The 22,885-nt window shown below is 35.9% G+C and overlaps 1 protein-coding gene across 50 annotated transcripts in view; it reads right to left on the reverse strand.

The window, feature by feature from the left end:
- SLMAP (sarcolemma associated protein) overlaps nucleotides 1–22,885 on the reverse strand; it is a 157,103-nt gene that overhangs the window by 26,437 nt on the left and 107,781 nt on the right. For 25 of the 50 annotated variants that reach the window (XM_069560607.1, XM_069560610.1, XM_069560581.1 and 22 more), the window contains 2 exons: nucleotides 20,247–20,309; nucleotides 4,662–4,721 (listed from right to left, as the gene is read on the reverse strand). In XM_069560607.1, coding sequence (XP_069416708.1) covers nucleotides 4,662–4,721; nucleotides 20,247–20,309 — 123 coding nt within the window. The remainder of the gene's footprint in view (nucleotides 1–4,661; nucleotides 4,722–20,246; nucleotides 20,310–22,885) is intronic. The other 25 variants (XM_069560615.1, XM_069560617.1, XM_069560596.1 and 22 more) reach the window with 1 other exon arrangement.

Below are 22,885 nucleotides of genomic sequence, written 5' to 3' on the forward strand. Positions count from 1 at the left end.
TTAAGCCCATCACTTCTAAGGAAGTCTTCATTTCTCCAGTACGTTGCTCCTTTTTTATTGTATCTTCTCTGGGACATATGTTTTTATCATTAACCATGTTCTGTTTTATAGTATTCTCTGTATATACATATATCTTATTTCCTCAATGAGATTATAAATTCAGTAGATATATAATTACTTTTTACAATGTCATGTGCTTGACTATACTGTTTTTGGTAATCTGTATCAAAAACATAAATGTGGGTATCCATTTCTAGTACTTTTTCCTAAGGAAATAATAGACAACATATAGTATATATCCATAAGGATATTCACTGCAGCATTGTTCATTACTGAATGGAAAATGTTCAAGATAGATTCACTACTATTAAGTAAAAGTAAAGTCTGTTATGTATAATGTGACTCTGTTTAGACTGAAAAGAGTTGAACGTTTAGCTATGAATTTTTTGTTTTGTATTTATTCAAGTCTAGAAGGATCTACCACAGAGATACCAATGGTCATTTCTGAAGGTAGGGATGCACATTTACTTTCTAACTTCACACTGTCATAAACTGTGTGAAAAATTAGAGTGAACATGTATTGTTTTCATAATCAACTAAATCAAGAGATATTTTTCATCTGAGAAGTAGTCAGAAACATATCTGAAACTATCACTGTCAAAATTATTAATACAATATTGAAATATAACTTATTTGGCTATTCCATATAAGAATAGCCTAAATTTGTGGCTAATTTGTATAATGAGTGATGGATTATAAGAGGCCTTTTGCATCTTTTCTCACTGCCATTTCTAATCAAAGACCAGCTGCTGAGAGACAATGAGCTTGGATTAGACATGAAGTCACTGATCGCTGAGGCCGATGGGAATCTAATCTGAGACCTCTAGTGTGCATTCACAGTGTGTTCTAGTTAGACATTTCTGAATGTACTAGTTTTGATCACAAAGTTACAGTCTCAAATAAGGGAGGTGTGAATACATCTTATCAATATATAGAAAGGAAAGAAACCATTCTGTAGGAACAGAATGGAAAAGACAAAAAGACTTCTAATTTTAATATTCTTGGCAATTTTATGATCAAGGTATCAAGGTAAACCAAGAGGAATGTATTTTCAGACATATTCTTCTGGCTTACAAGCAACTTTTATTTCCTATTTGGAACAGTAGCTAGGAAGGTAAAATTGCCTTAGAGGTTTCCATTAAGATCTTAGTAGAATATAAGCTCCATGAGTGCAGGAATCTTTGTCTGTTTTGTTAACTGCTACATCCTCAGTCCAAACAATGCACAGTATGTAGGAGGTGCTCCAAAAAGAGATGATTAAAGACACAGTTTACTGCAAGTCAAGTCATGTGGCATCATTGTTGTATCTTGACACTACAGTTATTATATGGAGGCAAATAAAATCTATTCAAGATGAACAGGACACAACAAATGAGTGACAAGAGTCTCTACTATTTAAAACCTCTACTCTTCAGCTATGAAGCAGCACCCAACTTCCCTATATTAAAATTCATTCAGTTCAGTTCAGTTGCTCAGTTGTGTCTGACTCTTTGTGGCCCCATGAACCACAGAACCAGTTGATTTTTTCTGCAGTACTTACTTATTAAAAAGCACAGCAATAGTATATATAAGAGGGGTAAACGGAACGCTATCAACATCAACACCAAACTACTCCCAAACTGGCAAGTGTACAATAAAGTGACTGCTTTCACTATATCTTCAAGCAGACATAACAATGGATGGGCAAAACAAACATAGGCCAGTTCTGATACCACTGGAACCATTATTTGCAAAGAAAGCATGATCAAGAATCAAAGGGGAGAGAAGAACTAATATTTGCTAACAGAAAGGTGCTTCCTGCTTTATAAACAGTACGTCATTAAATTTCCAAAAGACCCTGTAAGTTATATACTGTTGATCCCATTTTATAAATGAGGAAACTGAGATTTAAAGTACTAAAGTAAATTGCCTAAGGGCACAAAGCCAGTGGCTGGTAGAACCTGAAATTAAAAGCCGCTGTTTGACAAATTCTTGTTTTGTTTCTACGGCCATCTTTCAGTTCAGTTCAGTTCAGTCGTTCAGTCATGTCCAACTCTTTGCAACCCCATGAATCGTAGCACAACAGGCCTCCCTGTCCATCACCAACTCCCGGAGTTCACTCAGACTCACGTCCATCGAGTTGGTGATGCCATCCAGCCATCTCATCCTCTGTCGTCCCCTTCTTCTCCTGCCCTCAATCCCTCCCAGCATCAGAGTCTTTTCCAATGAGTCAACTCTTCACATGAGGTGGCCAAAGTACTGGAGTTTCAGCTTCAGCATCAGTCCTTCCAAAGAACACCCGGGACTGATCTCCTTTAGAATGGACTGGTTGGATCTCCTTGCAGTCCAAGGGACTCTCAAGAGTCTTCTCCAACACCACACTTCAAAAGCATCAATTCTTTGGCACTCAGCTTTCTTCACAGTCCAACTTTCACATCCATACATGACTACTGGAAAAACCATAGCCTTGACTAGACAGACCTTAGTTGGCAAAGTAATGTCTCTGCTTTTGAATATGCTATCTAGGTTGGTTGTAACTTTCCTTCCAAGGAGTATGCATCTTTTAATTTCATGACAAATCTACCATAAACATAAAATGACTGCAAGTTGAGTGAGGGCTTAAATAGAAGGCATGGGCAACCTACAACTGCATTTTGCATTAGGTGAAATACCTGAAGGAAACATTAATACCACCAAGACTTGTAACAACTAGTAACTGGCAATTTCTAGCAACTGATGTTTTTCAAGGCAGAAAATTCTATTAAAAACATCACCAGTAAAAGTATTTAAAAAATAAAATAATCCAGCCATATCTAAAAGAAAATACTTTATAGCCAGATATAAAGCATTTAAATATAATTTATTTCAGCCATGTTAGTTTGTTACAGGGATTAATATATCTCTGCATGCCAACTGTGGTTAGTGCCAGTAAAATGCTGACAGCTGACAGAAAAATCTCTGGGTATATAAAACTTATATTTGTATTAGCATTCATCCTTTCCCTATTTTTTTTCCGGTTGTGCCACTAGGCTTTGCAGAATCTTAGCTCCCCAACCAAGGACTGAACCCAGACCCTGGCAGTGAAAGTGCTGAGTCCTTACTACTAGGCTGCCAAGGAACTTTCTGTATTACCATTCTTAAAGGATGTATTCTATTCATTTGCATGGACACACTTGCAATAATTTATTTAATAAATGTCCTTATTACTGGATGCTTATGTTTTCTTTTTGCTTTTAAACAATACAAACGTCCTTGTACATCTGTCCAATTTGTTCCTTTTTAAGATAAAAACTCAGAAGTGAAACTGCTAGTAAGTTGTTAAGCATGCTCTTAAAGTTTTCAATACATATTTTTAGCCAGATTTCAAAAGGAAATAATTACATTTTCTTTTCCAAAAATGACATCATGTAATTTCAAGGAAATAAATTCTAATTCATAATGCATTAAATAGAAGCACAAAAGTAGCAATATACTTTTCTTTAATTAAAAGCAGCACTGATTTTTTTAAGGCTACATTACATCAAAGTGTTGGCTATTTAACCAACTAATCTGAATAGGTATTTAGTTGGTGAAGTAAAAGCTATTTTAAAATCTGTTCTCATCTCACTTTAATAAGATGAAATAAATTGCCATACGTACTAAAAATAGTTCACTGTTCTGAAACTCAATGCCTGTTTGCCAGAACAATATTAGTGATGCATATTTTACGCATTCTTTCCCCAAATATGGCATGTGCCGTGCACAAAATTCCAAATGGAAGCCACCGGATAGTTGGGATAACACTATCCTTTTAAATATTTTTAAAAGCCAAATAGATCCAGTTACTGTCATAAAACAGAATTAATGAAACTGATTACAGCAACCCTTTATTATTCATTGTTTTAACTGACCCAAATGATTTTGAATTTAGTTTTAAATTTTATACTGACATGTTCTCCTGATAAAAGTCCTAGAAGGAATAATGAACATATTCCACTAAATTTATTTGCCCAATTTCCCTACACATAAAAGTGACTTGACAACATGATGCTTAAAACTTACTTTTCTTTTCTAAGGTCTGACAATTTTTTTATAGAAAATAATTAACAGAATAAATTACTTCAAGCAATTATAGGACTATTCATCACAAAATGTAAGGTTCTACATAATCACTTTTGTTTAAACCAAACTGAGATGCCAGCAATTAAGATAATATTAAATATCATAACAAATATTAAATGTACAATAACTAGAAAAAGAGAACTGAAAACACTTTTCATCTGTTTCAAACAAGATTTACACTCTATTTGATTAAAAATTTTAGATCAAAGCTGAAAATAATGCTGGAAGTGAGACAGAGATCACAATAAATCTTTACTAGCTAATGAAACCTATTCCAAGCATTAAAAAAAACCCACACATATATACCCATTTAAAAACAAACCTTTCAATGAACATATCCTTCTTAAGAGAGAACTCCAACTGTTTTATATTATTATCTGGTACTGTTACTGGATTGTGAGCTATAAGACATAAACTGATGGATAAAGTGCTATGACCTTAGAAATGTACACTAACCTTCATTATCCAAGAGTTGTCAAAACCCACAGAAAAATGCCACAGAAACCCCACAGAAAACGAACCTTTTGAAAGCTTTGTCTCTTCTACTACTTTGGTTAGGTGCCCCTCGACGATCAGCTTCTCTGCCAAAGAAAATAAACGTTACTATCCCAGCCCAAACTGAGCAGCAAGCACTTCCCTGAGCAGGGTAGTGTAACACATTCCATGACCAAATTTAAAGATGATAGCATTACTCCCATGACTAGGCTTGAACAAAAACTTGAACCTGGAAGGGGGAACTAAGAGAACTTGAACTATACTAGAGGAATCAGGTTAATGCAGAAACCCGAGAGTAGGGAAACAATCTGTCTTCAGTTTTCATTAATTTTTGCCTTATTTTATTATTAAAAATCTTTTTTTCACCTTATTGTAGTAGCCTTGCATTTTTTAAAAGACTCAGAAAAAACAAAGCAACACTCTTTAAGTCAACAATATTAACTTGAAATAAAGGAATTCTAGGAAGGTATTTCATTTAGATAAAGAATACAAATCATACCAACAGCTTACTTTTCCCTGTTGATAAAATTTAGCAGAGATGTCTGTATGACATGTTTCAGTAAAATGAATCATTTTAGAAGAGCTAATTATTTAAATAAATTAAAAAAAAATTTTATGTGGCATTCATTCTCTGTATAGTGTGGTTTCTTTATCATTTATTTAAAGTTGGATTTTCATATTCTACCTTTCCGGTTGGGAGGATAATATATCTAATTCTGTATACCCCATTATCTGATGATGTATGTCACTTGGTCTCCTTCAGTTTACACTTTTGCAGTATTTGAAATAATTTCTCTATTCTTCTACCCTTCAACCCACTGCAAGTTGGTCTAGACCCATCACCCCACCACTGAACAGCTCTGAGGTCACTGATAATTTTCATTTCATATAGGCTCTGTGTGGCATGCGGCACTGTCTGCTCCTACCTCCTTGATAAAAAGAAAAGACAAAGTCATAAATTTAGATAATTTCAAAAGGCATTAATCTTACAAGATATATAATGTAAGATGTTTTATTCAGCCTCTGTTTTACCCCATTCCATTCCTGAAAAATCACTTCCCACAGACAACAACTTTCAACTTTTAGTCATTTCTTTTGGTATTTACATTCACATTTCTAAGTAATATATTGCTATTTCTTAACTTTTCCATTTTAGGCATTATTTACTGATAATCTCTTACAGACAAGTAAGCTCTCATATTCTAATATGCTCAATAAGAGTTACATTTTGTCCATCTGTGATCAGAATTTATGACTATTATTTGTATCTGAGTTATATACCATAATTACATTTTTCTTCTTATACAACATTTAGTGTTTCTATAACTTATAATGTCCTCTTTTGTTTTGCTAATTTTAAAAAATATATCTCAAACATAGCCCAAGCTCTTACAGAACCCTAAAACTCTCAATATCATCAAACATACCAGGCAATCTATCATATATTCCTGTTTCTCCCTTCCCCTAGTCCTTTCACCTTCCTGCTCCAGTCTGAGCTATATCCTGTGCAGAATTCCTTGCTCCCAGATTCCAAACATTGGTTTTAATTATTTATTTTTGGTCGCACTGGGTCTTTTGTTACTGTGTGCAGGCTTTCTCTAGTTGCAGAGAGTGGGGGCTACCCTCCAGTGGTGGTGCATGGGCTTCTCATCGCGGTGGTTTCTCTTGTGGAACGTGGGCTCTAGGCACACAGGCTTCAGGAGTTGCAGCGCTCGGGCTCAGCAGTTGTGGTACATGGCCTGAGCTGCTCCACAGCACGTGGAATCTTCTCAGACCAGGGATTGAACCCGTGTCCCCTGCACTGACAGGCAGATTCTTTTCCATTGTGCCACCAGGAAAATCCTCCTCTTCCTATTTTGTTCTTATTTTAGTGTACCATAGCCTCTGATAATTTCTGGATAAGAGATGGATAGAAGGTAAAAGCTTTGTAACTCTGCTCCTCTGAAAATGCTACTGTTCTATGCTCACATTTGACTGATGGTTTGACAGACACAAAACTTCACAGGAAAAATTGTTCAGAATTTTTAAAAAAATCGTTTCACTGTCTTCTAGCTTCAAATTGGAAGGTAAGTCTACTGCCAGTCAGACCCTTGGTCCTCAGTATGCGTGGTAGAGATTTCTTGTGCTCAGCAGTGCCTGGTTTGCCTAACCTTTCTGGGCATCTGAGAATACTGTACATTCCAAGTCCCTAACTGAAGAAGGTCCATATGATTGGTTCTAGCCAAGGCGGAAGCATTTAAAAGAGAGCAGGACTTTTCTACACTTGTTCCTTTCCCACTCTAGAAACAAAGTGCTCAGATCAATCTCCATTCCTGAGTAACAATATGGAACAGAATGTTCTCCCTTACCATGAACATGTAGCATAAATGAAAAGGAACTATTTGTGAGGTTCCTGGTGGCCCAGCGGGCTTCCTGGGTGGCTCAAATGGTAAAAGATCTGCCTGCACTGCAGAAGACTGGGTTCAACTCCTGGGTGGGGAAGACCCCTGGAGAAGAGAATGGCAACCCACTCCAGTATTCTTGCCTGGAAAACTCCATGGACAGAGAAGCCTGGTGGGCTATAATCCCTGGGGTCGCGAAGAGTTGGATACGACTGAACAACTAACACTTTTTACTTTCACTTTGGTGGCCTAGAGGTTAGGATTCTGGGCTGTCACTGCTGTGCCCTGGCTTCAATTCCTGGTTGGGGAACTAAGATCCCACAAGCCTGTGACACAGCAAAAAAAAAAAAAAAAAAGTAAATGGTTGAATTAAATTGTTATGATTTCAGGGTTTGTTTATCACTACATTATTATTTAATTTATTATGATTAATAATACAGTATGAGATACTTTGTTTCTCCCTGGAAATTTTCAGAATCTTTTCTTTACCCCTGGTGTTCTTAAATTTCATGTACCTCAGTATATGGTCTTTTCTAAAAAAAAAAAACTGGGATTAAATTCACATAGTGTATTAATTTTAAAGTGAACAATAAAGTGGCATTTAGTATATTCACTATAATATGGAGCCACCAGCTTCATCTAGTTCCAAAATACTTTTATCACTCAAAAGAAAACTGCATACTCATTAAGAATTTTCTTTCCATCCTCTAAAATCTCCAACCTCAAAATCTCTAACTCTACTGTCTGTTTTATGTTTCTAAAGTAAGCTTCTACTCTCATTCTCTCTGTTCTTGTGTTTTATGTCTTTTATCTTTTACTGTGAATGGACCCATTCATCATACTTTATCAAAAGTTTACTGCCTCCTTTTAAAAACTCTTTTCATTTGGCTTCTAGGATACGACTCACTCCTACTTCTTGTATGTGCTTGCTCATTCCTTTTTTCTCAGGCTTTCATTGACTTTTTTCTTCTGATTACAATCTAAATATGTATGAACAAGTTAAAAAGCAAAAAATTTCATTAAAAAATGCACAGAATATTTGAACAGAGATTTTTCCAAAGAAGATATACAGATGGCCTATAGGTACATGGGGTCTTCCCTCATAGCTCATTTGGTAAAGAATCTGCCTGGAATGCAGGAGACCCAGGTTCAATTCCTGGGTTAGGAAGATCCCTGGAGAAGGAAATGGCAACCCACTCCAATACTCTTGCCTGGAGAATCCCATGGACAGAGGAGCCTGGCCAGCTACATTCCATGGGGTCACAAGAGTTGGACACAACTTAGCGAAAGGCAATGCAATAGGCACACAGAAAGATGCTCAATATCACTAATCATCAGGGAAATGCAAACCAAATCCATACAATAATATCATTTCACATCTGTTAAAATGGCTATCAGCAAAAAGACAAGAAAAAATAAGAATGTGGAAAAAAGGGAACCCTTGCACATTGTTGGTGGAAATCTACACTGATGTAGCCACTATGAAAAACAGTATGGAGATTCTTCAAAATATTCAAAATAGAACTACTATATGATCTAGCAATTCCACTTCTAGGTATTTACTTGAAGAAAACAAAAACACTAACTGGAAGAACAATAATGCACACCCTCATTCACTGTAGCATTGTTTGCAACAGTCAAGATAAGGCACCAGCAGATGAATGGACATGTATATATATATAATGGCGTATCATTCAGCCATAAAAGAGAATGAAGTCTTGCCATTTGTGACCACACGGATGGATCTTAAGAGCACAGTGCTAAGTGCTAATACCAAGTGCTAAGTGCACACTAAGTGCTAACACAGTGCCAAGAAAAGTCACACAGGGAAAGACAAATACCATATGATCTCTCTCATATGTAGAATTTAAAACAAACAAACATACAAGCTCATAGATACAGAGAACAGACTGGTGGTTGCCAGAGGTGGGGAGTGGGAGGTGGGAGAAGTGAATGAAGGGAACAAAGGGGTAAAAAGGGGGTAGGCGAACTGTAGACTTCAAAAGTCATGTGTGAAAAAACTAATAGGGTATGATCTCATATAAGTTAAATTTTTCTACATGATCAAACTCACCAAAAACAAAACTAAAGAGGAAGTGCAAACACGGGAAAATATTTGAAAAACAAATAACAGATACAGGTTACTAATCACTTCATTCATTCATCGAACCATTAACTAGGGGGTGCCTATTATGTGCCAGGCACTGTCCCAGGTGTTGGAAACATTAGAATAAACAAATGACAAAATCCCTGCCCTCCTGGTTCTTATTCTAATGGTGCTCGGAGGGCAGGCAATAAAGAGATAAACAACAGTATGTCAGAAGGCAGTCAGAGCAAAAAACAAAGCAAGGAATGAGGAAAGAGCCTGTGAAGAAGGCAAACAAAGATATGACACCTTCCAAAAACTAATAACAGAAAGTCAAATAACACAGGGGAAAGAAGGGCAAAGAACAGGAACACAGAACTCACAAGCCAAGAAATGGAAATGTCTAGTAAACCTGAGAAATCTATGATCTACCCACTAACACGATACCATGGCATTATTTGCCCATCAGGCTGGCAATATACTGAATTTCAGTACTGACTGAGAGGGGGTGGGTAAATGAGTAGCTTCCTGTCCTTTCAGGGGAAGTGTAAATCAGTATGAATATTTTGTTTAGAGGGCAATTTGGCAGGAACTATCCCAATGCTGAAAGTGTAGGCCCTTTGACACCACAACCTCTCTTCTACACATCACACTGGAAAGAGAGAGGCTGGTATAAAGATTTCCAATGCAGCACTGTCTGCACTGGGGGAAAGCAGAGTACAAATTTTTATACTTCTATCAAGCAAGAAAAGAGAAATTAGTCTCTGAGATCTCAAAAAAATTTTTAATAGCATTAACTACCTGCCACACTTGAATTCCATCACTTCTTGGGAAATAGATGGGGAAACAGTGGAAACAGTGTCAGACTTTATTTTTTTCAGCTCCAAAATCACTACAGATGGTGATTGCAGCCATGATTAAAAGACGCTGACTTCTTGGAAGAAAAGTTATGACCAACCTAGATAGCATATTCAAAAGCAGAGACAACTTTGCCAACAAAGGTCTGTCTAGTCAAGGCTATGGTTTTTCCAGTGGTCATGTATGGATGTGAGAGTTGGACTGTGAAGAAAGCTGAGTGCTGAAGAATTAATGCTTTTGAAGTGTGGTGTTGGAGAAGACTCTTGAGAGTCCCTTGGACTGCAAGGAGATCCAACCAGTCCATTCTGAAGGAGATCAGTCCTGGGTCTTCTTTGGAAGGAATGATGCTAAAGCTGAAACTCCAATATTTTGGCCACCTCATGCGAAGAGTTGACTCATTGGAAAAGACTCTGATGGTGGGAGGGATTGGGGGCAGGAGGAGAAGGGGACGACAGAGGATGAGATGCCTGGATGGCATCACCAACTCGATGGACAAGAGTTTGGGTGAACTCCGGGAGTTGGTGATGGACAGGGAGGTCTGGCATACTGCAATTCAAGGGGTCGCAAAGAGCCGGACATGATTGAGCGACTGAACTGAACTGACACTTGAATAATTTCTACATATTGATGCCTAGTCTCATTCTCGCTCTCTTACATTCCAAAACCCTAATGCCTAACTACTTCTCAAACATCTTCACCCAGAAATCTCACAGGAGCTTATCTCATCCCATAAAACTGAATTTGTCTTCTCTTCCTTTCTTTGGGATGAATCTGGTATCTCTCCTCTCCCATTCCATAGCTCTTCATTAGTGTCTCTATTAAGCATCTTTACCACCATATGATAAACTCTTTGAAGAATATACTCATTACTTCAAATACTATACATCAGAAAGTGCCAGGTACTTTTCGTGGATTACCAAGATAAATCGTTCAGGTCTAATGAAAGCAGCAAGGTATCTTATTATTAATAATAATTAATAATAATAATTTAATATTATTTTAAATTTAATATTAAATTGTGTAAATATTTAATAATAATTTAATAAATTAATGAATTTATTATTAATAAATTTCTCAACACAACTGTGTCACATAATACAGGTTCTACAAATGCTTGTTATACGAATATAGCAAATAATGAAACAGAATAAACAAAGGTTCTAAAAGCCACTTCTATCTTTCTCTAGGATGTTGAAGACTGAAGTACCACCTTCTTCAAAAAATTATAAACACACATTCAGTTCAGTTCAGTTGCTCAGTCGTGTCCAACTCTTTGCGACACCATGAATCACAGCACACCAGGCCTCCCTGTCCATCACCAACTCCTAAAGTTCACTCAGACTCAAGTCCATTGAGTCAGTGATGCCATCCAGCCATCTCATCCTCTGTCGTCCCCTTTTCCTCCTGCCCCCAATCCCTCCCAGCATCAGAGTCTTTTCCAATGAGTCAACTCTTCGCATGAGGTGGCCAAAGTACTGGGGCTTCAGCTTTAGCATCATTCCTTCCAAAGAACACCTAGGGCTGATCTCCTTTGGAATAGACTGGTTGGATCTCCTTGCAGTCCAAGGGACTCTCAAGAGTCTTCTCCAACACCACAGTTCAAAAGCATCCGTTCTTCGGCGCTCAGCCTTCTTCACAGTGCTCAAAACTCTATCATCCTTAAAACAAAATCTTAAATCCCTACCATGATCTACAAGGTCTGTAAGCCAACTACGGCCCTACAGGGCCAAATTCAGCTTGTTGCCTGCTTGGTAAATCAAGTTTTATAGGAACACGGTCAGGTTCCTTCATTTACATATTGTCCATGGCTGGTTTCCACCACAGTGGCAGAGTTGGTACTTATAAAAGGGACCCTTTAATATGCAAAGCCTAAAACACTTACTCTCTGTCCTTTTGTTTATTTCTTAAAGGCAGTTTTATTAATACTCCTTTAGACTTGCCTTGGGTTTTCATGTGGTTTTTCTTCATCTCACACACTCTTTCCCCAGAGCATGTACAACTCACTCAGCTTAATCCCAAATCTGTTCAAATTCCACATGCTGCCCTGATAGGTACAAGAGTTCCAGAAAAACATCTACTTCTGCTTTATTGACTATGCTAAAGTCTCTGAGTGTGTGAATCACAACAAATTGTGGAGAATTCTTCAAGAGATGGGAATACCAGACCACCTCACCTGACTCCTGAGAAATCAATATGTAGGTCAAGAAGCAACAGTTAGAACTGGACAGGGAACAACAGACTGGTTCCAAATCAGGAAAGGAGTACGTCTACAAGGCTGTATATTGTCACCCTGCTTATTTAACTTATATGCAGAGTACATCATGAGAAACGCCGGGCTGGATGAAGCACAAGCTGGAATCAAGATTGCGGGGAGAAATATCAATAACTCAGATATGCAGATGATACCACCCTTACGGCAGAAAGTGAAGAACTAAAGGGCCTCTTGATGAAAGTGAAAGAGGAGAGTGAAAAAGTTGGCTTAAAACTCAACATTCAGAAAACTATGATCATGACATCCGGTCCCATTACTTCATGGCAAATAGATGGGGAAACAATGGAAACAGTAACATATTTTATTTTGGGGGGATCCAAAATTACTGCAGATGGTGATTGCAGCCATGAAAGTAAAAGATGGTTGCTCTTTAGAAGAAAAGCTATGACCAATCTAGACAGCATATTAAAAAGCAGAGACATTACTTTGCCAACAAAGGTCCATCTAGCCAAAGCTATGGTTTTTCCAATAGTCATGAATGGATGTAAGAGTTGGACTATAAAGAAAGCTGAGCACCAAAGAATGATGCTTTTGAACTGTGGTGTTGGAGAAGACTCTTGAGAGTCCCTTGGACTGCAAGGAGATCCAACCAGCCCATCCTAAAGGAAATCAGTACTGAATATTCATTGGAAGGGCTGATGCTGAAGTGCCAATCCTTAGACCATGTGACGTGAAGAACTGACTCATTTGAAAAGATCCTGATGCTGGGAAAGATTGAAGGTGGGAGGAGAAGGCGATGACAGAGGATGAGATGGTTGGATGGCATCACCAACTCAATGGACATAAGTTTGAGTAAGCTCTGGGACTTAAGTGATGGACAGGGAAGCCTGGCATGTTACAGTCCATGGGGGTCACAAAGAATCAGACACAACTGAGTGACTGAACTGAACTAAACTGCCCTGATAGCTTAGTTGGTAAACAATCTGTCTGCAATGCAGGAGACCCTCATTTGATTTCTGGGTCAGAAAGATCTTCTGAAGAGGGGACAGGCTACCCACTCCAGTATTCTTTGGCTTCCCTTGTAGCTCAGCTGGTAAAGAATCCGCCCGCAATGCAGAAGACCTGGGTTCAATTCTTGGGTTGGGAAGATCCCCTGGAGAAGAGAAAGGCTATCCACTCCAGTATTCTGGCCTGGAGAATTCCATGGACTGTATAGTCTGTGGGGTTGCAAAGAGTTGGACACAACTGAGTGACTTTCACTGCCTTATAATCTTCCATTTTTCTCAATGGGCTTATCACTACTTGACATATTATTAGTCTATTAATTTTTTTTTCTCAAGAGAATGTAAATTCCATCAAGGCAAAGCTAGCTGTGTCTTGTTCATTTCTATACACCACACAGCTAAAATAATGCCAGGTAAACACATAGTAAGAGGCTTAATAATACTTGCTGGATGAATAAATTAGGTGTTTATTTTTAAAGAGATCAAACTTGGAAAAATTATTTGAATACTTTCCTCATTCTAAAAAACTAAGGATTAAAAAAAAAACAACTAAGGATTAAATACATTAAAAAAGTTTTTAACAGTATCAATATTAAGTGCTAAATAATAATTACCTCTGCTATTATCACTACTGAAATTATTTAAGATTATATGATCAAATCCAGTGAATCACTAGTGCCCTGCAATTAAAATATTAAGGAAAAGATTATTGTCTTCAAAAAGGTTTCTGACTACTAGTTTTCAAACTTGGAGTGGAGACCTCAACTCTTTAGGATTACTGGAAGTCAGAGACTCCTCAGAGTCAAAACAGAACTTCCTTGTAATGATAACTGCAGGTCTTGAAAGAACTACTTCCCTTGGCACAACTGAAAGATAAAGAAGATCTTTTTTAAAAATAAACTCCCTCTTTTTGAGTGTTACTTTAGAGAGGTAATTATTCATTTTCCCCCTATTTTAAACCATATTTAGTATAAAACATAGCATCCAGGAAGGTGCATAAAACACAATGGACAGGCTAATAAAGTCTTTTCTTTTAAAGAGAAAACATCTGTATTACTACAGCCCAAATTAAGAAACAGAACCTAATCCCCACCCCCAAAGCCTTCCACATTTGCTTTTCCAATCCCATAAAGGTAAGCACCATCCCAACTTTTATGGTACCTAATTTCTCACATTTCTTTAGAGTCATACTACTCAAATATGTGTGACTAAATAATATAATTTTAGTGCTTTTGAACTTTGTTCATCCTATATTCCTCAGCGTTTTTTTTTTTTAACTATTTGAATACTGAAAATCTTTAGGGTTTTTCCCCAGTTCTGAACTACTGAGAATAATGCTGCTGTGAACATTCTTGCATCTGTACCTGATCCATACACATATGCCTTTCTGCAGAGAACCTACCAAGGAGTAGAACTGATGGTTTTAATAAGTTTGACAACATTTGAGAACCAGCACCAAAGCACTTTGTATAGTCAGAAAACATGATAGAATTGTAAAAAACCATTGAATACTGTCAAAGATGGAATAGAACAGAACCAAATTTATTTCTTGGCTGATAAAAAATACATGACATAGTATCTCTATTACTATGTGGCACAGAATGAAAATGAGAAACAATGCAAACAAAAGAAGCTTAACAGGAGCACAGTTGTGCCTTGTTCTTCAAGAACCAATTTCCTCACATGACAGCTACAACCAACTGAAAGCAGAAGATAAACTCAAACAGCACTGACAATCAGATAGGGGTGTCAGTTCCCTAGGGACCTTAAACAGAAAAGTAGAAGAATAAATGCCAACTTGGAGAATATTTCTAAATCTCAAAGTTAGGTTTCATTATAAAAAAATAATGTTATGACTAGGGCATCAAAATAATGTGCTTGGACCAAAACTTTTAAATGGCACGTATACTGGTAATTTAAAAGTTAGACCACTGCTAGATTGTCAGAAACCTATTACGTTAACAGGAACAATAAAGCTACATCAATTAGCTTTCCCTATCTTGAAAATGGGAATAAAAAGAAGTTTTCAACATGAAAGCTCCCACTGACAATGATCTTCCAAACCCTGCCTCATGCTTCCTAGAAAGTTTTCTACCTTCTAGGTAACATGTATTTCTGCATATCAGGCATTACTTAGAGCACTTAGTAAATATGGTCTCATTTCTCATAATCCTACGAAATAGGTACTAACATCCCATTTATAAAAGAGGAAACTGAGGTTTGAAAAGATCATACCACCCAGTCATACTGCCAATGAAGGATCAAATCAGAATTCACATAAATGTTCCTTTGATCCAACTCTATACATCACAAATAAAAATGAGCTAAAGTTACCTAGAAGGTCATTAAAGGGAAATACAGCTTAGGAACTGAGATTAGAATTAACATCAAGATATAACCAGGGACTTCTCTGGTGGTCCAATGGTTAAGAATCCACCTTGCAATACACGGGACTCGTGTTTGATCCCTGGTCGGGGAATTAAGATCCCATATGGAGCAACTAAAACCCACGTGCTCCAGAGACCACATGGAACAACTACTGAGCTTGCCCGCCACAACTAAGACCCAAGGTAGCCAAATAAATAAGTATTATTTTAAAAGACAGAAAGCAAAAATTAACAAATAGCATTCAACATCAAGCTGACAATTTATTTCCCTTCAGAGAATAGCAGCTCACATAGTAGAAAGAAAGCTTTATTATTACTGCAAAGACTGATTCTGAGAGGTTGCAAATTTTAATAATACAGACTTTCACAAGGTTATTACTTTCTGCAGCAAAATAAAATTACTATTGTAGAAGATTGTTTTTTTACTATTACTATTGTTTTTTTCTATAAAAACAGTTCCAAAAGCTATTTGTCTTAAAACCTAAGAATAAAGGAAAAAAAAGGAAACAAGATTGGAATTCAAGGATAGATTTAAAATTAAATGAACCAATTTCAAGAATACAGAAACAGATTTTTTTTTTAAAAGGAACAGTCTATGTATCAAAACGTTACTGGCATGAATTTAAGACTATCTTCTGTGCAGTTATATTGAGAGAAAATCTGGCAGAAATATTGGAAAGCTAGCTGACTGGGGAAATGGTTGGTACAAGTAAACAACAAATAAAAACCTTCCAATATATCTTAAGTTGAACAACTACTCTGAGAACAAAGAAATAAAAAATGAGCTAGTTTAAACTCAAGACTGTCCTATAATGGGAACATTAACTAATAAGAGCAGGGAACCACACCAAGCGTTTTCTATTCTTCGTCATAAATAAACTGCTTTGGCTTAGAGAAACAACAGTTTAAAAGATGAAAATTTAAAACTGTTTCAAGTACAATATGCAATCAGAATAAGCCAGAAATTGTTCAGAGAGGCTGATATCATAGAGTGATGAAAAGTAAACAATCACATGAGCATCAGAGATTCAAAGCATTACTCCAAATAAGGCAATTTCTGAGTCAAAGCAAAGTCCTAAGAGAAAGGAGGATGGAAGGAGAAAATCATACACAGATTGTGACTGCAATGTCAAAATGGGATGGGAGGTAAGGAGGGAAAAAAAAACACACTTTTAAAATTAGGAAATAAACAAGTAGAAATAAACTATGAAATATTAAGAGAATGAGACTTTTGCCTAATAATAGTAAAAACTATTGGGACTTCCCTTTCAGTATAGTGGTAAGACCATGCTTCCAACGTAGGGGTCACAGGTTTGATCCCTGGTTGAGGAACTAAGACCTCACATGCCAAGAGGCACGGCGAAAAAATAAAAAAAAGAAAGAAAAAAGAAAAACAACTAAGTCATATAGAAAGTATTCTGTAAGAATACAAAGACATGAGGCTTATGTCATGGGACTTCTAACTCCATCAAAACGGACATGTCTTTGTGGGGAAGGGACAGTTTGTCTCCATAAAGCAGATCTCAGCAAAGTTTCTCCGGCATCCAGCTGCTGTGACAAAGAGTAGCAAGAGAAATTAAAGAGGCGGGCAGCAGTCCAGAAAAGGCTGTTTTTCACTTCATGCCCACCAACTGGTGGCGGGTCTCTACATCCTTAGCTTACCTTTCACCTTTCATCCTTTCACTAAGCACACAAGTTAATCAAGCAGCAGAATTCACAGGATGTGTATTACACAGAGTGAGAAAGAACACAATTTTTAACCCAGAAAGCATGTTTGGCAAGCACACAAAGGTCTCAATGTATTCATACAAGTTTATATGGTAAACCTCGAGTGACTAAAATTTGCAGGGAACATGGAATGTGGAGTTCTGCTTAAACCAAACTTCATGCCTGAATCTCTGAAGAAGAGACCTTGCTAGAACTTTAATAGCAAGTTTTACTAACGTTACTTATCCTAGATTTTGTATGATGTATTTTTATACTGAAATTTTACTTCACAGTTCTGTAATTATGCAAAAGGTTATATTAAATCTGTTCAAAATCCGATCTCTGTGCTGGAGATTAAAAGCTTTTCTCTTACAAGAGAATTAAAAGGAGCACAGTCTGTTTTTACCATAAAAGGAAAACAAATTGAAGTGTATTTTGACTCATTTAATTTCTTCAAAATCACCTTATAAACAGAGAGAACCAACAATCAAGTTGTTCTCTTACGGAGTCATACACATAAACTGAAAAAACCTTGTCAATATGTTTAAAATAGGCAAGATAACCCCTATGAAAGTAAACTATTTGCTTTCTAATTTTTAAAACATCAAGTGAATTTACACGATACAAGCACAGTAAATAATGAAAGCCAGGTTCTTAATATTCACTTTTTAAAAGACTGGAAACAAGAATATAAAGTATTACTGCTCACAGAATAAATGCTTCTTGTTCAAGACTATAAATCAGTTCAAGATGCCTATTAAAGAAAATAATGGCAAAAAAGGTTATGTGTGCTTGTAAAAAAAAAATCATACAAAATTGTTTCACAAGTTCACTTCAGTAAGATTTTTGCTGAATTTGCTTTGCTTGCCATAATACTTATTATGGCACAATAATTTCTACAATGGCATCTTGTCATCAAACAATAAAAATGTCAAAACATAATGGAAATGAGAACAAATCAAACCAGAGGTGACCCTTACTACTCCAGCTCCAGCTATCCAAATTTAAGGAGCCAAACAGATTTGGAAAATCTGAGGTACCACAGGCATCCTCATTAATCAAATTCTTGCTACTTGCCATGGAAGCTCAGAAACCAAATGGATTCAGATAACAAGCTATACCCCTAACTAGCTGAACTCACAACCCACACTTCTTAGATACTTAAGAACTCAGTGGATTCAAATGTCTAGGAATGCTTGTATTTTATTTTTTCTGTTCTTTGGTTCATTCTTTGTCCACAAAAACAGGATTTTATATTTTCATTTTCCCCTCTATGTACCTACCACATTCAGCACTTTCCCATGCCATTACTTACTCCTTGTAAACATAACCTTATTGGCTGATATCCCCACGGAAGGGATAGCTGCAATCCAGAATTTATATAACTTCTGTTTAATCTCTGAATGTTTATCTCTGTAACTATGACTCAATAAAAAATATCCAAACATCTTTTTCTTTCTTTAAAAAGAACAATGCTCTGTGTTAAAATTAAAGCTACACATTTTATACATTTTATAATAATACTTTAAATTGTTTTGCCAACTGTAGCTTAGTAAACATTATTTTGATAATTCTCTGCTCTTATTTGTTTAGGTTCAAATACGAATCCCAAAAGTTGAAAATAAAAATATTTTTAAATGGTCACATGTAACAAAATTAAGTATAAAATCTTCCTAAAGATTCATATTTTAGATCATATATTCTACTTTTAGTTGGTTTCAGTGGGTACCAATTATTTTGCCCAAATCCTTGTATCAACTGCCTATAAAAGTGAGATTTAGTAATCAGAAGGTAACAAAAAGATGCACTAATCTTCGCTTCATCAAAAAACTGTTAAAGAACAAAGAAATATACCACATTTATTACAAAACCTGGCTCAAAGTAGTATTAAGCTTACATTCAATATTATAATCTCTAAAATGGACAAACACAGTTCTTCTAAAACAATTCAATGAAATTTCAGGTTTCCTTAAAGCAACTCTAAGGAGTGTAATATTTGATCTGTTGAATTTGTGCCTGCTATAATTACCAGGTGTGACTCTTACAATCCATGAATGCTCTTCAGATTGGCTATGTGGGAACAGAGGGTGGGAGAGTAACCATACATGCATGCACACCCATCAACTGAATTCAGAAATATTTGGAAAACCACTCCTTTCAAAGAGAGAGAGCAAACAGAAAGAAAAAAAAGAGTCTGACAAAGTGTATGTCTGATAGGAAAAAGTATAAATTTCATCAATAAATTTTTACTACATATAGTGACCTGTAATTATTACTAAGAAACTAAGACAACTTTGTGATTGTTACAGATTTAAGCAGTCACATGATTTTCAAGTAAGAGGGATTTCACAATTGTTTTATTCAGAATTCAGCAGAGGTATAGATCACCTCAAAAGCCAACCAGTCTATCTTTAAAATATTATTAAAATTAGCCTTGTACAACTTCTCCAGGGTAGGCAGTAGGTGTCACACTGAAGGACAATCTATTACTACTTCTTCTCTTAGAAAGCTCTTGCTATCCTAATGCCCAAACGAAAGCACTATTTTTATGACATCATTTAATCGTTTAAGAAATTTGTCTAAGAACTCAAAATCCGAAACTGTGATAGAAGTAGAACTTCAGTAAAACAGGTGAACGTTATTATTGTCTCTTAAGTAGCCAGACATTTAGTTCCTCGACATTGTTTTATTCGCTACTCAATAATAACTTTTAATTAAAAAGCTTGAAACTTCATCTTTGTGTGTGTGTGTGTGAGGAACACGAAATGCTCACCTCCATCTGTGAAAGCAAATGTAAGAGAAATACTTTTCTCACAAGAGGGAAACAGAGACAGTATGTAAAGAGTCACTGCTGTCTGAAGATGGCCTTTGTGCACTTCTACCATAACAAACACACGGAGAGCTTCATTTTCCTCTCACTTTTCAATTTAGACCCTGACTTAATTAAAATCAATGTGAAAAATACTCTGTACTCACTTTGGCATTCTATGAACTGATGAATAAAAGTGCAGTCCCCGCCACTCTTTGAAAGCAAGTGCTCTAATAAAGAAAGAAACACCTTTAAGGATATAGTCTTTGTTGCTGTTTTTGAAAACCAACAGCAAAGGTAGGAAAATCAAAACGTTTGTACTAACATGGGTAATTGAATAAGGTTAATCAAGGTTTACTATATCTAATAGCAGACATATTTTGGAGTTAAATGAGTGAAAACTGTAATTATGTAATCTTAATTTGTACCCCAAACGGTTAGCTTTTAAAGGTGCAGTTTCTATCCAAATAGTTCAGGAACACCATTGTCATATATTGCTTTAAAAAGCTTCTCTCACTTTTAAAATGCATCTTTTTTCCATGTGAGCTTAATAAATACCATTAATTTAAAATTTTTATATTTCTTATTGAATTGGTTTTCAGATGACTGTTTCCTAACAGTCCCTATTCAAAGTTATTCATCTTAGTTAAGAGGCAAAAAAGTAAATATTTTAAGAATACCATAAAATAATGCCTTAAAATTGTAAAGAAAATGATACAATATTTTAATTTTTACACTTTTGTTTCACAAGTAGTCTTTCCTCCAGTCACTTAATTTATACTTCATATACTATCAAATCACTACATTGTTTACCTCTGCCTAAATGATTAAAAACAATGCCTGTACATTTTAAAATAAGGATCCTGGTAAATTATTTTGCTCAGATTAAACACATTTTTCTTCCAAATATGTAAAGAGAATCAAAACCAAACACAGTCTAATAAAAGTTTCAGCCCTTTTCCTACAGTAAATTTTTAATTACTTTGATTCAAAGAGCCGACTTCTGAATCTGGATAATATCCTTCAAGTACATATTTATATCTTTCACAACTACCAAACAGACATTGGAAGTTCAAGAGTTAAAAATACATTCCAACATGATGACTATCTTGAAGGTGTAAAAGCACAAAAACCTGTCAAAAACAATGAGTCAGACTGATGGTAAAAGCTTCTTTTCTCTTCTCCACCTGGCCTCACCTCATCATCTCAACTTTGTTTCAAAGGCATCTCTTACTCTGATCGCTGGATAACCTCTTCTGACATCTATACTGACAGCTTTCTTATTTATTACCATTCATCATTAAATCTCTCATTATCCTTTATCTAGCTACATGGTATGCAAACGTATATTTTTCTATTTGTTGTTCAGTCACCAAGTCAGACCAGCTCTTTTATATATATGTATTTATTTATATATATATATACACATACACACAGTTATATATAGTTTATATAATTGTATAGCTGCATAGTTAAATTATTAATATAGAGAGATACAATATAGCCTCAAGAAGAAAAAATAAGCCTAACTGCAACAGAAATTAAAAATTAAAAAAAAATCTAAAATGAAATTTAAAAAGTACTTCCTATGTAAGCTATGACAACATTTTCAAAATTCAAACTATACAATATCACTGTTAAATATGAAAACTCAGTAAAACTAAATTTTAGCCTAACTAAAGGACTGTATAAAATATATTTGAAACCGAGTTTCAAACTAGCATCACAAGACTTCAGATGAAATTTATTAATGCAGGACAATCCACCTGAGATCACACACCAAGCCAAAAATCAAACTTTTTACCTACTCTGATCTCTTACTATATGATTCTACATTAAAATATCTACTATACTAGTTTAGATGAAATGCAAGATTAATATAAAAGATAAATATACATGTGACTTTCACAACGGTTATTGCCTAAGACACATGAGAGAAAAGTCTTTCAGGTAGTGCATGTAAATGATTTGGATCACGACACTTTTAGTATTTCATTCCTTGAAATCAAGCCCTAGGGAATTCACTTTGCCAAGACTATATAAGATGTCACTGATCATCTAAACCAGGAGTCACGAATCAGATACTGAAGTGTGAGGGCAGGAGGAGTGGTGATGGTGTCCTGTGATACTAAAGAGGGTTGTAGGAAAGCAAAGAAAAGTAGCCACAGAAACATAATAAGAATCATGAGACAAAATGTGTTTTATTTATACATGGGTTACCTACGTATTTCATTCAGACCTGTGTTGTCCGGTACAGCAGCCATTAGCCACATGTGACCACTGAGCCCTTAAAAAAAGTTGCTAGTTTGAATTGAGATGTGTTGTCAGCGTAAATTAAGTATCTATAGGAAATGGCAACCCACTCCAGTGTTCTTGCCTGGCGAATCCCAGGGACGGGGGAGCCTGGTGGGCTGCCGTCTATGGGGTCGCACAGAATTGGACACGACTGAAGCGACTTAGCAGCAGCAGGCCTCAAAAACTTACTAAGGAATAAAGAACGTGAAATACTCATTTGTAATAGTTTAATGTTGACTACATATTGAAATAAAATTCTAAATACAGTGGGCTAAAGTAAACATATTATTAAATATATTATTAAAAATTTAGCTATTCCTTATTGTATTTTTAATCTGACTATCAGAAAATTTTAAATTATGTATGTGGCACTCAGAATAGTTCTATTAAACAGCACTTTTCTAAATACCATCTAAGATATATTCAAAACATGCTTACTAGGTAACATTTTAAAAATTATAGTACAAAGTTGTGCTTATAACAGCTACTTTAGATTTAAGTAATTTTAAAA

The sequence above is a fragment of the Ovis canadensis genome, chromosome 19 (genome assembly GCF_042477335.2).
Source record: "Ovis canadensis isolate MfBH-ARS-UI-01 breed Bighorn chromosome 19, ARS-UI_OviCan_v2, whole genome shotgun sequence".
NCBI lineage: Eukaryota > Metazoa > Chordata > Mammalia > Artiodactyla > Bovidae > Ovis > Ovis canadensis.